Source organism: Huiozyma naganishii, chromosome 7 (assembly GCF_000348985.1).
Source record: "Huiozyma naganishii CBS 8797 chromosome 7, complete genome".
NCBI lineage: Eukaryota > Fungi > Ascomycota > Saccharomycetes > Saccharomycetales > Saccharomycetaceae > Huiozyma > Huiozyma naganishii.
In genome coordinates this window covers 152493-168775 of record NC_035928.1, presented here as the reverse complement: position 1 = coordinate 168775, position 16283 = coordinate 152493, and the positions used below count along the sequence as shown (strand labels likewise).

General features: G+C 45.0%; 7 protein-coding genes across 7 annotated transcripts; 2 read left to right on the top strand and 5 right to left on the bottom strand.

Annotated features, from left to right (window-relative positions):
* Positions 1-331: 331 nt before the first annotated feature.
* KNAG0G00880 (type I glyceraldehyde-3-phosphate dehydrogenase) lies at positions 332-1330 on the bottom strand (the record flags this gene model as incomplete). Its single annotated transcript, XM_022608945.1, has 1 exon — positions 332-1330. One exon carries the CDS (start codon positions 1328-1330, stop codon positions 332-334), a length of 999 nt encoding a protein of 332 aa, XP_022465390.1.
* Positions 1331-2378: 1048 nt separating this feature from the next.
* Positions 2379-3899, top strand: MET3 (sulfate adenylyltransferase; the record flags this gene model as incomplete). Its single annotated transcript, XM_022608944.1, has 1 exon — positions 2379-3899. The coding sequence occupies one exon, from the start codon at positions 2379-2381 to the stop codon at positions 3897-3899; it is 1521 nt and encodes a 506-aa protein (XP_022465389.1).
* A 121-nt stretch (positions 3900-4020) lies between these two features.
* Positions 4021-5238, bottom strand: PDX1 (Pdx1p; the record flags this gene model as incomplete). Its single annotated transcript, XM_022608943.1, has 1 exon — positions 4021-5238. One exon carries the CDS (start codon positions 5236-5238, stop codon positions 4021-4023), a length of 1218 nt encoding a protein of 405 aa, XP_022465388.1.
* A 159-nt stretch (positions 5239-5397) lies between these two features.
* On the bottom strand, positions 5398-7146 carry XKS1 (xylulokinase; the record flags this gene model as incomplete). The annotated part of the gene is made up of 1 exon (XM_022608942.1): positions 5398-7146. The coding sequence occupies one exon, from the start codon at positions 7144-7146 to the stop codon at positions 5398-5400; it is 1749 nt and encodes a 582-aa protein (XP_022465387.1).
* Positions 7147-8912: 1766 nt separating this feature from the next.
* On the bottom strand, positions 8913-11510 carry FYV8 (Fyv8p; the record flags this gene model as incomplete). The annotated part of the gene is made up of 1 exon (XM_022608940.1): positions 8913-11510. The coding sequence occupies one exon, from the start codon at positions 11508-11510 to the stop codon at positions 8913-8915; it is 2598 nt and encodes an 865-aa protein (XP_022465386.1).
* A 175-nt stretch (positions 11511-11685) lies between these two features.
* SNG1 (Sng1p) lies at positions 11686-13191 on the bottom strand (the record flags this gene model as incomplete). Its single annotated transcript, XM_022608939.1, has 1 exon — positions 11686-13191. One exon carries the CDS (start codon positions 13189-13191, stop codon positions 11686-11688), a length of 1506 nt encoding a protein of 501 aa, XP_022465385.1.
* A 589-nt stretch (positions 13192-13780) lies between these two features.
* Positions 13781-16150, top strand: YPP1 (Ypp1p; the record flags this gene model as incomplete). Its single annotated transcript, XM_022608938.1, has 1 exon — positions 13781-16150. The coding sequence occupies one exon, from the start codon at positions 13781-13783 to the stop codon at positions 16148-16150; it is 2370 nt and encodes a 789-aa protein (XP_022465384.1).
* Between the last annotated feature and the right edge of the window lie 133 nt (positions 16151-16283).

Here is a 16283-nt window from a genome sequence, read left to right as displayed (position 1 = left end):
AAATACAAACATTGTATACGTACATATCAATATTACAGTAATGTTTCCATACGTGGTTCTACGGAATCCATTAAGGGTTAGACAGAAGAAACGGGCGAAAAAATATGATGATGAGGACTACGTCCATAAATTCATTGAAATATACACATAAAGAAGTTTATACATACACTTGTCAGAAAACGTAGACACTCAAATCAACTGTATCAAACATCATCTGCGTTTCAAACATTACACAACCATCGAGAGGACGGTCAGATAAGCATGGAACACACACATAAATTCAAAAGTAGCGTAATAAAAGACAATAACAAAGTATCAGTTAGTTTTGAATTTAGTTAGCGGCGACGTGTTCAACCAAGTCGACGACTCTGGTGGAGTAGCCGAATTCGTTGTCGTACCAGGAAACCAACTTGACGAACTTTGGAGACAATTGGATACCGGCAGCGGCGTCGAAGATGGAGGAGCGAGAGTCGCTCAAGAAGTCGGAGGAAACGACGGCGTCTTCGGTGTAACCTAGAACACCCTTCAACTTACCCTCGGAGGCCTCCTTGATGACCTTCTTGATTTCGTCGTAGGTGGTGTCCTTGTTCAACTTGACGGTCAAGTCGACGACGGAGACATCGACGGTTGGGACTCTGAAAGCCATACCGGTCAACTTACCTTGCAATTCTGGCAAGACCTTACCGACGGCCTTGGCGGCACCAGTAGAGGATGGGATGATGTTGGCGGAAGCGGTTCTACCACCTCTCCAGTCCTTGTGGGATGGACCGTCGACGGTCTTCTGAGTGGCGGTCAAGGAGTGGACAGTGGTCATCAAACCTTCGTCGATACCGAAGGCGTCGTTGATGACCTTGGCCAATGGAGCCAAACAGTTGGTAGTACAGGAGGCGTTGGAGACGATGGTCTGGCCAGCGTATTTGTCCTCGTTGACACCCATGACGAACATTGGGGCGGTACCGGATGGTGCGGTGATGACGACCTTCTTGGCACCGGCGTCGATGTGCTTTTGGGCAGAGTCCAATTCCTTGAAGATACCGGTGGAGTCGATGGCGATGTCGACGTTGGAGGAACCCCATGGAAGGTTGGCTGGGTCTCTTTCGTTGTAGACGGCGATCTTGTGACCGTCGACGATGATGTGCTTGTCATCGTGGGAGACTTCACCGGCGTATCTACCGTGGGTAGAGTCGTACTTGAACATGTAAGCGGCGTAGTCGTTGGTGATGAAAGGATCGTTGATGGCGACGACGTGGATGTTCTTTCTGGTCAAAGCGATTCTTAGAACCAATCTACCGATTCTACCGAAACCGTTAATAGCAATGCTGGTGGCCATTTTGAATAATGTGTTTGTGTTGGGGGAGATTAGTGATGTTGTATGAAAAACTAAGTTCCTTGATCTCTTGTGAAGGGGGAAGAAGAGTAAGAGGAAGAATAAGGAAAGTAGAAATAAGAGAAGACAGTTACAATTATTTTTGACAGCGAAGGACACAGTTTATATATTCGCAGGAGCAACCCGAATTCCAAATGAGACACGCACCGCACGCACGCACGCACGCACGAACTCACGAGGATTAATTTGAGAGATTTAAAATCCGCCCTAACGTTCTGTTACGTTCTGTTTTGTTCGGCAGCGACTCAAGAGAGACAGAGTTGCCATAATAGCAGCAGTAGTAGTAGTATCGCACTGCTTTACAAGCCGTGCGATACCTGCAGGGTAGAATCGGCGACCAGGTGTATCCCGGTTGCTGTTCAGTGCGAGTTCCTAGCAGCTCCCACATCATGCGTGTGAGTGTTCGCTGCCCGTTGATTACGCGCGGTGCGCTGCGTGTGTCTGTGCGGCGCGGGCGGCGTGTGCGCGGTGTGGGTTCAGCGGGCATCCTGTAATGCGGCGGCGTCTATTTCTGCCGGCACGCACAGGGTTCCAGGGTTACAGGATGCCCGGGGCTTACGGGATGCCCGCTGCACCGCTAGTGGATGCCCGGCGGAGGAGACGCCGAAAAGCGAGGTCTGGGTGACCCGGATCTCAAAAACAGCACACGCACACACACAGTTTTGCGGCCCACGTGACACGTTGCACCGCCCAAACTGTGGCGTCGGAAAACTGTGGGTCGCCTCCGGCGTCTGGCGCTACAGAATTGCCGGATCGGGCAACGCAGCGCGCGGTGTCACATAAACCCAACAGGTCCCAACGACTGGCAAGAGGGTTGGATCTCAAAGCTGTGGTGGCGGCAAGTTTCACAGTGGACTCAATTGCACAGCAGCTGCACGCAGACGATGCAACGGGCGGTTTATAAAAAGGACCGCGTCGTGGTCTGGTAACCGGGGACTGGTGTTGCTGGTTTCGTCTTGTAGTTTCATAAGAACGACACAACAAATACAAAATGCCCGCTCCTCACGGTGGTGTGTTGAAGGATCTTGTCGCGAGAGACGCTGCGAAGCACGATGCGTTGCTTAAGGAGTCCGGGACGCTGGTACAGTGGACTCTGACTGCAAGACAGATCTGCGACGCAGAATTGATCCTTAACGGTGGGTTTTCTCCCCTAGACGGGTTTTTGAACGAATCGGACTACCTCGGTGTAGTGAACGAATCACGTCTTAAGTCGGGGGCCCTTTGGACTATCCCAATCACTCTGGATGTGTCTGCCACTTTTGGGGCCAGCCTTAAGCCAAACCAGAGAATCACACTGACTCAAGATGGGGAGATCCCCATTGCCATCTTGACCGTGCAGGACGTCTATAAGCCAGATAAGTCCCTAGAGGCGGAGAAAGTGTTCAGGGGCGACCCAGAACACCCGGCAATAGTGTACCTCAACGAAACCGCCGGTGAGTACTACGTTGGTGGGTCTCTAGAGGCAATCCAATTGCCAGTCCATTACGACTACCCTGGGCTGAGAAAGACCCCAGCTCAGCTAAGACTAGAGTTCCAGTCGAGAAACTGGGACCGTGTGGTAGCCTTCCAAACAAGAAACCCAATGCATAGAGCTCACAGAGAACTCACCGTTAGAGCTGCAAGAGAGACAAACTCAAAAGTGCTTATTCACCCAGTGGTTGGTTTAACGAAACCGGGGGATATCGACCACCACACACGTGTGCGTGTCTACCAGGAGATCATTAAGCGGTACCCCAATGGGATTGCGTTCTTGTCCCTCCTACCACTCGCTATGAGAATGGCCGGTGACAGAGAGGCAGTCTGGCACGCGATTATCAGGAAGAACTACGGTGCATCCCATTTCATCGTGGGGAGAGACCATGCGGGGCCAGGGTCTAACTCGAAAGGTGTGGACTTCTACGGGCCATACGACGCCCAGGAACTCGTAGAGTCATACAAGAACGAACTCGAAATCCAGGTCGTACCCTTCAGAATGGTCACGTACCTCCCAGACGAGGACCGCTACGCACCAATCGACGAGATCGACACCTCGAAAACAAGAACGTTGAACATATCGGGGACAGAGTTGAGACGCCGTCTCAGACTGGGCGGTGACATCCCAGACTGGTTCTCGTACCCAGAAGTCGTCAAAGTCCTTAGAGAATCAAACCCACCAAGACCGAAGCAAGGGTTCGCTATCGTCATACCAAACGACATCAAAGTCCCTGCGAACCAATTGTCGATCGCACTACTGTCCACGTTCTTGCAATTCGGCGGTGGTAGATTCTATAAGATCTTCGAACACCACAACTCGGACGCAAACTTGTTGTCGTTGATCCCAGACCTCATCCAATCGGGCACTGGGCTGATCGTCCCCTCCGAGTGGGACCAATCTAAGGCCGCAGTCAAGCACCAGAACTTGTACAAGTTGGGCACGGACATCAAACTTGACGCATCAGACGCAAACAACATTAACCATATTGTGCAGAAAGTGGTCCTGTTCTTGGAGGACAACGGATACCTCGTCTTCTGAAGCAACCCGTAAGACCATGAAAACAGAAACAACACGCAAGTGTGATAGACTAGATATACATGTATTTACCATTCGTTATAATATTGTCACGAACTTACTTCCGGGCTCCGGCTGCCTCGTCTCATAGCGACTCCAGCTGTCTCACGTACTCAAGAAACCTTTCAGCTTTGCACTTCGCATCATCGTATTTCCCATCTGTGACAATCTTAACGGATAAGACGTAGTCGGACTCCTTACGATTGGCAACGGGGTCTTTGTCCTCTCTTGCCGAGGACCGCTTAAGTACGTCAAATATGTCCTCACGGGCACCAGCACCGTCACCAGTCAGCGGGGAAAGCGCGTACTCAAATGAGAACCTCGCAGATCTTGGATCCTGCGTGATCAAGTCCTCGAAAACTGGATCGAAGAAATCGGATTGCGTGTTGCTCACAGGTAGTTCGTGAGTGTAGTGGTATGCCTCGTTCATGTATGACCTGACGACCCCCTCCAACTTGAATGAATCGACCCCTGCACGAGGTGTGATCACTATGTCTTCGGCAATGGTGATATTTTCTGGTTTGGGTACTGGTGTTTTACTGGGGGGAGCGGAAGATTCACCCTTCACAGCTGCAGAGCCCTCATTGGTCACAGTCTCTGAGCTACGCATCTTAATCCCCGTCAAATCCAGCTTGGAATTCTTCGAGATGTAATCTTGGATCTTACTCACAGACTCTTTCGGGATCTTGCCCAGGTGTGCAAGAACATCGCCCTTCAAAATCCTTCCATTTGGACCAGATCCACTGATACTCTTCAAAGCATCAGTTGGTGAGATCCCATTCTCTTTCAGTAGTATACCCACCGAGGGTAGCAATGTATCATCTTTTGAAGTTTCTTTGGTGCTTCCGGTAGGGGGGGCTGCGTCCCCCCGTAATGAACTACCTTTCTCAGAAGATTCCTGAGGGGGAGAACTCTCCCCCCCAGAATGCTCAACATTCGCATTAAACTCTGGGTACTCCAACTTGGATAAATCGTCCTCCATTTCGGCAAGGTAAGCAATTGGCGTGCCAACAGCAATGTCCTTAGCACCATCGTCTACTAAAATCTTTGCCATTTGACCGTCATCTTGAGCTTCCACATCAATCTGCGCTTTGTCAGTCTCCACCTCTAGCAGAACATCCCCGGACTTGAACGAGTCCCCCGGCTTGAACTTCCAACTGACTATACCACCCTTTTCCATCGTGGGCGACATCGCCGGCATGAGAAAGGGCTGCGCGTTCCATAGTCGCCCCGTGACATGTAAATATCTCAACGTACCAGCATTGATCGCGGACACCGAGTTTCTAGTTAATGCCCTCCACATGTCGCGCCGTCCCGGATCTTGCGTCTCATCACAATGCTAACGGTGCTGCCCACTCAAGGCATCCGTTATCTCACAAAAATCGTTCAATATGAAAAAAGGCTTATTGCTTCAAAGTGAACTGTATGTACAAGAAAGTATTTAAAAGAAGACGGTAGTGTGTCAGTCTAACATGGCCTCCAGCCGACTCAATGGGACAAGCATCTTATTGTAATTCTCCCATTGAGCGGTCTGCGATTGACATACAAAATCTAGCGAGTCCCAGGGGAAGTTTTTGTTCAAGAATTGGTCAAACGGTAAGTTAGTACGCTTGGACACAAATGCATCGGACCACATTGCGATGAAACACCCACCGAGGGCACACGAGTTTGGGGTGTCGAGGCGGTAGTTCCCCTCCGTTGCGCCCAGTACTTGAGCGAATTTCTTGACAATGGCATCATTCTTGGAGGCCCCGCCTACGAAGAAGACTCGCTTGGGTCTCTTACAGGTGTACTCACTCAGGGGCACATTTGTATCGTAGTCGAAGGTCACTGTCAAGTTTTTATCCTTTGGAGATGGATCGCTGACCGCATTAAGCAACGGCGAGATCCGTGCACGGCAGCTCAACGCTTGAGATTCTACAATGTTCTTCGCGTCATGTCTCGCGTTGTCGAAATTCGAGACCGTTGAGGTAATTTGGCCAGTCGATTTATCGAATTTAACCTTCTTGTATGTAGCAGATACACTGGGGACAATCTCCCCGAATGGGAAATATATCCCCAACTCGTCAGAAGTGTCGAGAGAGTCGTCCATTACTGCATCGTTGAATTTGGTCCAGGATTTGTCATTTTCTAGCTGGTCTCTTACCTTCTCCCTCGCCAAAGAACCATTACAGTAGCAGATCATCCCCATGTAATGATCTGGAATCGTTGGGTGAGTAAACATATGGTAGTTTGGAGAAGTATGGTACTGGTCGGTAACCAGTAGCACTGTCGTGCTGGTACCCAGAGATATCAAAACATCATTGCTTTGCAAGGGCAATGAACAGATTGTGGCCAAGTTATCACCGGTCATAGGGAAAATAGAACATTCCGGGTTTAACTTGTAAACGTCAGCGAAATACCGGGCTATTTTCCCTACTGGAGTTGGTGTCTTGCACTCCATGGGCTCGCCCCCTAACTTCTGCAACAATCCATCTTGTCCATCAGATTTACTATCAATGAACTGTAACAATTTATCGTTTAGTTTCCTGCTTGGGATATCGTAGAGGTTCATCCCACACGAATCGGCTTCTTCTAAACCTACAAACTTACCGCAAAATACACTCGCCAGGAAGTTAGAGACAAGCATTATGCGAGCAGTCTTCTTGTAAGTTGCGCCTTCCGTCTCTACTACTTTCAGGATCTGTGGACCCGTAAACCTAAAATGGGCCCTTGAACCAGTTAATTCCGCCAACTTCCCAGGTCCCCCCACAATGCTTTCTAGCTCCTTGCATTGTGCGCCCGTACTATGATCTTGCCAGTTGGGCGCGGTCTGCCTGGAAAATGCACTACTATCCAAATGGTCAATCAAAGAGCCTGAAGACTTGTCTTGTAACTTCTCCAATAAAGCCTCCCCTTCCTCCGACCAATATACAGAACCATGTTGCTGGCAAGAACCGGAAATAGCATGTACTTGGCTAAGCGGGAATTGTGCCTTGACGTACTTCTTGAACACCAAGTCAATAGCCTCAATCCACATTAGTACTGGACAATCTATGACATCTCCATTGACATAGACACCCTTCCTGCTCTCATAATGAGGAAGCTCCTTGTCAAACTCCACAGTCTCCGAGTGGACAATTTGCAAAGCTTGGTTGATTGCCAAACACTTCAATTGCTGCGTTGACAAATCAAGACCCAAATAGTATGTATCTGTTGAAGCAAAGGGCATGATTATTTGCAGGTATGTTGGGGTCCTGTACCTCTTCTGGGGGGGTGAACAGTTGGGTCTCGTTCGCTGCGAATCTCGAACCTTTTTTTAATCATGAGGTTTTGTTATTTTTGACGTGCGGCTGTACGAACTGTACATTACTATTGAAACGACACTGTAACAAGAATAAAGAGTGATAGTAATAAAACTAAGGGAGGTAGTATACCAAATTTAAGCTAAAGTCATTTTATAGAAGTATGGAAACAAATGGATATAGTGAAGAATTTATATATATATGCTGCATTAATGATGAATATGTCTTCATCTCTATAATCATTTCTTGACCCTCTCTTCTCCCTTTGGCTTCTTTTCGCTCTTGTGCAAGATTAAGAGACACTGGTTGAAACTCGCGAGGATTATTTTGAAGTGAATGGGATTGTTCAGAACACCCTTTCAGACTAAGTAATGCTTTTGAAACGAGGAGCAAATTCCAGTGACATACAGATACTCAATGTTCCCTGCAGTAAAACAAAAAGTGTTATGTTTACCTACGTAGAAAAAAACGTTACAGTAGTCGCCTTATTTCTGTATAGTATAGTCACTCTGATATGACTGTCCCATTTTTGTTTGCCTTATTATAGTGTGAGACTAGTTTCATTTCTTGTAGGAAGAAGAAATACAAGAACCTTTGGTATGTTTGGAGTACCTAACTCTTGCTTATCTACAATACAATTATTAAGGCGTTGGCAACTTTACTATCCCGGTACCCCGTACTTCAAGTTCTTTGGTATACTTTTCAATTTTAACATTTTGAAATAGATTCAAACTCCAACAAAGGTAAAACCCAAATAAATAACCTGCAAAAATAATTCTAGAAGCTAAGAATGATGCTACACTACGCATGTTTGAGGCGTGGCAGGGTCCTCCAGCAGACGGTCACTGCCGAGCGCCGGAAGCTCCTCCCCCGTATACGCATTATATAGGAGAGCTACATAAACTGTCGATGAATTCTTTTCACCTTTTATATGATGATAAGCAATGTAGCATTGTACGAAAGCCGGATTTCCAATATCCAACAGCAAGACATGCAGATGGCCACGTTATCTCAAATCTATTTATTTAGCAAACTACCTATATTGAGTCTTTTTTGCTGTGGCTATTAGTTGGAAATTACATGATATTGTAATTTGATGCGGTAAATAGTGAGGATAACTCGGGAACTCCCTTTGGGAATGGACTTATGACCCGTTACCCTCTCAATCACAGTACTATGAACTATTATAAACCCGACATGTGAGTATACGAACTCGAGACAACGTATATAAGCTGCAAGGTATCTGCACCGACATCTTTTAAGACAGTTTTTGAATCGCTGACCCAGGAACCAAGAACAAACCAAAACGGATCAAATATACATAATCATGGACAACTGATATAACTTAAAACTACGTATACGGACCAACTAAGAATATCACACTGTAGATAAGTTGTTTAACCACAACTTACTTTAGCTTTTTGACGAAACGGTTTCTGTTTGATATTGTAAATGACGGGAATGTGATATCACCACAGGCTCAAACTGACTGTCCAGTAAAAGAAAAGATATATGTAATCTGATGCAATACATTACCTACGAAGGTTAAATAAAACTATTATCAGCGACTTATTCTTTTGGCAATAAGAACATGCCAAAGCAAAAAAAAACAGCTAAATAACAACTATATCAATTTGTATAAAAATTTGGGCAACTTGTGCCAATTTCAAATGTAACTTTAAACCGCCGGAGACTACAATTTAACTCCTTTACTAATTGTGCTGAACAATGATTTGGGTTTGATACCATGATGAAACACCTTTTTCCTAATTTGATTAACGTTCTGATTTACACTGGCTACTGTATTGCTAACTGTGTATTTTTTACTAATATCGTCTGCTTTAGCGTATGCCTCTTTAACATGCTTATTTTGTTTGTAGTTTTGGAACAAATAGTCCTTATCACTATTCGAAGTGGACTTCAGAGAGAAGCTAATCCATGTTTGTATACCGGAGTCATATTCAGATAGGGCTTGGCTATACTCGTTCAATTGTGTATACTTTGTTTTGTTAGACGTTTTGGCCAAGAGTATCTTACATGTATCCAATTTCGGCATATTTTCTGCGTTCGAGGTCGCCTTCGCGGTATCCTTGGAGTTGGGCTGTGAAATACCCAAGCCATCCTCATTGAGGTGACTTGGTGCAGAAGCCACAAGCGACATTGACGGCTTGTAGTCATCGTCTACCTCTTCTTGGGTTGGCATCATTTTCTCAGGCAGAGGCGGTAGATTTTGGTTCTTGGCTATTAGACCAGGAACATTGTAGATAGTACTATTATCATAAAGGGTTTTAGTATCCTTGATGGTTTCGAGATCATCATTTTCCCCAGTCTGAGATGGAAACACGTTCCAGCCGCTCTCAATCTCAGAGTAAGTAGAAACTACTCTTGGTTTCATGCTCGATGGGGTCAAGTCTACTAATTTGCCATCTTTGTCCAAAACAAAGCCCTCAGGAACAGCCTTTTTGGCGGTCTCTTGAACAAAATCATTTCTCAAGGAATCCGTGTCCGGTTTCCATTTTCCCATGTTGACAGATTTCCTCGAGGTGGTCATGTCGTTAGTATCTTCATCAGTCGTGTTACCATCAATATCAGCGTGTTCAGAAGGAACGGATCCATCGTCTATCTCTGCATCTCCGCGATCTATCACATTGGTGTCTTTTTGCTTCATTGATGTCTCGGAGCGATCAGGGCTATTTTCTGCCAAATTTCCTCCAATACCAGACAGAGTGTCAGTATCTACATTGTTTGTTTGCTCAGTATGCTTATTTCCTTCAATATCACGGTCGTTTTGATCATAATCAAACATCTCGGAAAAATACCCATTCTTTGAAACTTTTATCGAAGATCCATCGCTGCCATTATCCGTGGCATGACCTGCATCCTTGATGTTTTGATGATAATCATCGTCTTCACTAGATTCAATGATTGATGTACGATGTTCTTTATTGCTAAACTTGAAATCTGCGTTCTCTTCTACCTCAGGAAGTATGGCAGACTCTTGTTCGTACCCAACAGACTGGGTAAACGAAAGCGTATCGTCATCATACATGTTGGTAACATTGGATTCAGTGTCTTGATGATGTGACCTGTCGTCATGCTGCTGCGAGTGTTCCGGTAAAACTTGCTCCTCTTCTCCATTGCTCTGCAATTCATCTGAAGAATGATCATGGGAAGATATCGTATCAGGTATACTCAGTTCAGAATAGTTGTTATGCTCTGACAGTTGTAAAGGCACGGGGGTCTTCTCAGTTGTATCTTGTTGCTCTTCACCTTGATTTGCTACTTGGTTTGTATAATGCATGGCTTTATTTTCCTCTTGACTAATCTTCTCATCTACTTCTAAATCAGGATTTTGGAAAGTTGATGCGTCCTCAACGGTATCTTGGATTTGATTTGCTCCCCCCTGATGACTGTTTTTTGTACTTAAGCTGTCGTCTCCATTTATATTTATTTGCTCATTGTGCTCTTCCACAGATATCACAGAATCATCATCCTGAGCATCATCGTCTGACCCACTATGATCCGAGTCCATGTATTCCTCAAAGTAGCCGTTCTTTGACACCCTGAGGCTTTCCTCATCTCCATCACTTTTCGAGGTAGAGGAGTTTAAACTTTGTTGCCCGATGCTACTGTGCTGATTTCGCGGCACGTCTTGTTCAACATCCGTTGGCCCAGAGCTTCTTTGAATATTGTCTGGATGCTGGAAAGGACTTTGAGTAGCTCTTGCGCTGGTGAAAATTTCAGGGTCATCATGCAGCGAATCATTAGAAACGCTACTTTGGTCATTAAATTTTTCTTTCGATGGCAACAATGGTGTCATCTCTTTGGATATCTGCTTCATCAAATTATCCAAATCATGGTTGATGCTCCTACTCGGCGACTTCTTGCCACTGGACATTTTGGAACTACTGACATTGAGATTCGGTGTGCTCATTAGGGGCGATGATGACTGCATGCTCGGTGACACAATGTTGGCCATCATTGGTGTTTCCTTCAGCCTCGTACCATCTTGGGCATCGTGTTCTGGGTTACCTCCGAGGCTGTTTTGCAAATGCGGTGTTGAAGGAGCTTTGTGTTCCTTCTGTGTTTCAACATCCACATGGTCTTGCCGACTACCATTCTGTTCAGGCAATGTTGGAAGCGGCTCGGCTATTGTTGATGGCTTAGCATTCCGGGGATCATTACTTTCAAGGTCGCTTCCACTGTCCGTATCCCAGTCTGCTCCATCGTAGTTAACGTGGGATGCACTCACCCATCTGTAAGACTTCTTCCTTTCCACTTGATCGGCCATTGTCAGCTATCTGTAGTGTTCTTTTACCGCAGGATGAGCCCAACATGGTCTCAACATGGTTCGCGGTTTCTTAGAAACACTTTAATTACCGTAAAAAAAAGTCGATGACGAATAAAAAAACTGACTATTGACCAAACCCAGTATATAAATCTATCAAAAATTCGTGTTTATATGCCTACGAACTGTCCTGCAGTAAATTGTATTTCTTCAAAACTGCTTGGTCTTGTAGCTTACCGTTTTGTTGCGCCTTTTTACCGATGAATTTCATCACTACAGGAGCAAGGATGGTGTTTACAGCAATCCACGCTACCAATATACCGTAGTTCCTCCCCATATGTTGTTTCGATACGTTTAGGAATATCACTTTGAATATATCGACACCGTTGTGCAAAGGCATCATGTAACCGTATCTGTAAAAAACGTTGTTTAGGACGAGTGGGTAGAAACTTGAAGCGATGTTCATGATAATCCACGTCAACAGCCATGAAGTCAAATATTGTGGGCCGTACACTACAATGAGACCTATAACGTTTTCGTTTGCACCACCGACGGCGGCCATGACGAGCAAAGTGGAAAACCAGTAGACGACAAACCCACCGCGGCCGAATGCCCTTGTGAAGTCGATCTGCATCATTGCTGAAACGGTGCAGAAGAAGAGGGACATGAAGAAGTACGTTGACCACGACATGAACAGTCTGTAAATGAAAATGTGTTTTGGTTTCAAGACGCGCGCCATCTCCATGTGCAATGGACCGAAGACAGCAAACTGGAAAACCGTTAAAATGATACAGTAAATCATACCAACTTGCAACGGCGATAAGATTATCCGGTCATAGAAGGGTCTGTAATCAATGAAGTTGAATGTGATGTCCCCCAGGGTAGACCACATTTGTGGTCTTGCTTGAAAGTCGTTCGTATTGGTAATATTGGAAAGGAACGAAGGTAGGTACGTGCTTTGATAGTAGTTCTTCCACTGGCTTTGAAGTTCCTTCACATACGGTATCATGACGGACGCAACACTTGCGGGATCCCTCCCCGTCTCGTAGACCACATCCACAAACTCGGTAGAATTGAACCGGACCGTGTCGGGCCCCGCATTGACCAAAGAGTTATACAATGAGAAAGTCATATTAGGTTTCAAGTGGAACGCAAACCAGTATTTCTCGTCGTACACAAGCTTGATCAACCGCTCGGATATCTCTGAACGGTTATCTAAGTTGTACTTTGCCATAAAATGGGAAGTATTGAAGATTTTCCAGCCTAAAGGGTTAGCATCAATCAAACCTGGCAGGGCATCTGTCATACCCTCGCTAATGGGGGAATCCACAGGATCATCCTCCAACACAGCCACCACGGTGACTCTACGCAAATGTTTAGTGGTTCTGTATGTCGCCCCCCAGTACACTGTCAACAGTGAGAGGATGAACGCCCCCAGTAACAAATTGACCAGTACAAACTTTATGAGAATCTTCTTCCTCGTCCCCTTCATCCTGGGAGAGAAAAGACTCGTCCTCACCGGCTGCAGGGGGACACCCAAAGGTTCCACCTTAGATTGCTCGTACCCTTCAATATCGTCTGCGACACTGCTAGCTTCAGCACTACCACGACTGCTGCTACTGCCGTCCATTGAGTTCATTCTCGTACTATCCAAACTTTTCCCGTTCGTTGTATCGCCCTGCATAAATAAACTCAGGTAATCCTATTCAATCGATGCCCAAATGAGGCGATTCTTAGGCACAATCAAGACAACCAACCCTCTTTGCCTTCTTCAGATCGCCAACCCCCAATATATATATACATGTATCTATACATATCCGTATAGTCTTTCTGACCAATGCAACATTGATAATGTACTCATGATTATCTAATCACGTTTCTACTTTTCACCAAAAAAGGGAACATTGGAAATTGTGTCTAAAAGGTTTCTTTCTTTTTTGAAAATTCCGCGGAAATAAAAAGAGTCCGTGGAATGTACCCTTTTTTTTTATTTTCGCGGAGCAAATTGCTTTTTAGGGTTTGAAAACAGAAAAAAATTAGGGCTTGAAGGCTGTTTCCCAATTGGGATGGGTTCCCCAATTGGGTAATTCAAACCGCAATTTCACGTTTCTTTTTCTTTTAGTGTCAATCTTGGGCTTCTCTTTAACTGAAGCTGACCTCGAGTTTATCACAGAGCAAGTGCAGTCTGGTGCTATGGACTGGTAAAAGAGTAGTGTGGGGCTCAATTGAACTTATTTGATATAGGTTTCGTTGTTGAGATTGAGAGACACACAATGCTTGCAACAAATGTGATCAGGGACTCTGTTGCAGAGGCGCTGGAGAGACGGATGATGGGTGCATCCACCTTCGAATCTGGTGTTCCCCTGCTTGACAACATACTGGCGCTACAGTTCCGATTATACTACCATCTGTCTCAAAATAATGGAATTTCGCAGGACGTGGGCCGTGTCTTGATGGATCAGTGTAAGAAAATGGAGGCCACAGCGGACCAAACTGTTACTCTAGCCCAGGATCCAGCAACTTTGAACCTGGCAACCAAGATTCTAGTGAATTGTAAGTGTATCATTTTGTTCTATTTGGCGGATTATGACACATCTATGAAACTGCTAGATGAGAACTTCCAAGCAGGTATGGCTAGAAGTGAAAAGGGATCCGTTTACCACGATTTCCACAGTCTGTTGGATTTGGAAAATTTATACTACAAAGCTAAAATCACGGGGAATCCACTGATACACTACCAAAAGCTGTTGCAAGTTATTGACTACATTCCGAAAAAATCGTACGGGTACGTGTATTACTACTTGCAATTGATCGCTTTAGAGTTGAACGCGCCCAGTTTGGAAAATTTGTTTGAGAAGTTCAAATCTCGTAACCCGCTCATTGCAATGATGTACGTCGAAGCATCTAGGGATAATGATACAGACTTGGATACAGAACAACCCAAAATGTTACAGTACTGCGAAGAAATTCTGTCGAGGGCGAAATTTCCAAGAGCCAACGAATCAAATGACACTACATTGGATCAGGTCCACATAGTGTTACAGAAGTTTTTGATAACACTGAACCATAAACCACTTCCACAGTGGAAAACATTCATCATCTCGTCGATGGCGAAGACATTTCAAAGTATCACCGTAAGCAAAACGGCTATGATATATTTCATGCTAAATGGCGAGATAAAGGAGTCCATTTTGAATTTTGTCAACCTCGAGAAATATACGAAAAGGGACTACGCACTAAACGAAAACCGGTTTGATGACATCGTCTCCCTCATAGAGTCTTACAACTTCATTTTGAATAAGACTAAACCATCGAACTCAATTAGAATACTGTTCCAATTCGAGACTTGCTTGGAGAACTTATTGAAATTGCTGCTATTCCTGTACAAAGATTTACAGTTCCCCATTACGAACAATCCCAAGGATTGCTTAAATTACGCATCCACTGCCAAAAAAATTGTAATCCCTAAAAACGTGGCAATAACGCTGTTCAGCTCATGGAAAGTCATATACGATAGCCATTCAACGGAACTGCAATTTTTACAGTCCGGAGATCTGGTGTCCTATATTTGTAACGCAATGTCTTTACTCCCCAAAAAGGAAATGAATTTAGAGATCCAGTTCCAGTATGCATACACTCTAGCATGTATGAGAGAAATCGAAAGCTGTATTACATTTCTACAAGATCATATCCTAAACGATCACCCAACATTTTACAGAGCTTGGCATCTATTGGCGTTATGCCATTCAGTACAGGAGGATAAGCAAGATTCATACAAGATTGTCTGCTCAGTTATAGAATCTATGGTAACCGATGCCAAGACTCTAACTGATGAGGATAAATGGCAACTGATCAGCATGAAATGTACACAATTATGTCTGATCGATGAAATCTTTGGGACAAGCGACGCGCTTGAAATGGTTGTCGATTTGTTTGAACTGTATCATGATTTGTACGACTCTTCTCCAGAGACAACCGCTGACGATACATCATCCACGAGGTGCAAGGAGTACCTGTTACAGAATATTTGGCTGATGGTTGCTGATTTCTACATGAGGAAATACGAGCAAGAAACCAGTCTGTTGGATCCAGCACGACCTGAAGTTACGGAAGAAATCACAAGTCTGTTAAAGGAAGCTGAAAACGCCGTCGCGGAGGTGTCCAAAATCAACTCTCCCAAAATGAAAAATATCAACTGTAACGTGCACCAAAGCAGATTATCAATGTTGGAAAAAGATTGGCATAAAGCCCTGGGGGAAGTAGAGAATGTGTTGTACTATGACGATGTTAATGTGGGAGCTATCGTAGGATTTGCAGAACTGATTGTGCCCGAGTCCGAACAGAATGTCGAGTTGGAAACCGAATTATCAATGAAGGGACTATCAGCTAAAACAGACCTTTCAAAAGCCGAAGAGGTCTTTGCCAACGACACCGATAAATCTGCTGCGTATGCAAGGCTGAAGCTGCTCCTGGAGTGTTCCATTCGGAAATCAATCGATGCGTACTATTCTGCTGAGATTTGGTGGTACCTGTCCCTGATATATGAAAGATACCGCAGCAAGCAGTACAAGGACGCACTCCTAACATGTATCAGGAACAAAGAAACGACGCCGATACGAGAATTTAAACACTGTAAGTATTAGTGTTGTTAGATGAGATGTACATATAATGTCTTTTGATACACGTGACTATTTTCTTTCGAGTATGCGAATTGTTCAAAACTGAACCGGAGAATCCTCTACTGTTATCGCCATCGCAAAAACCATCAACGACGCG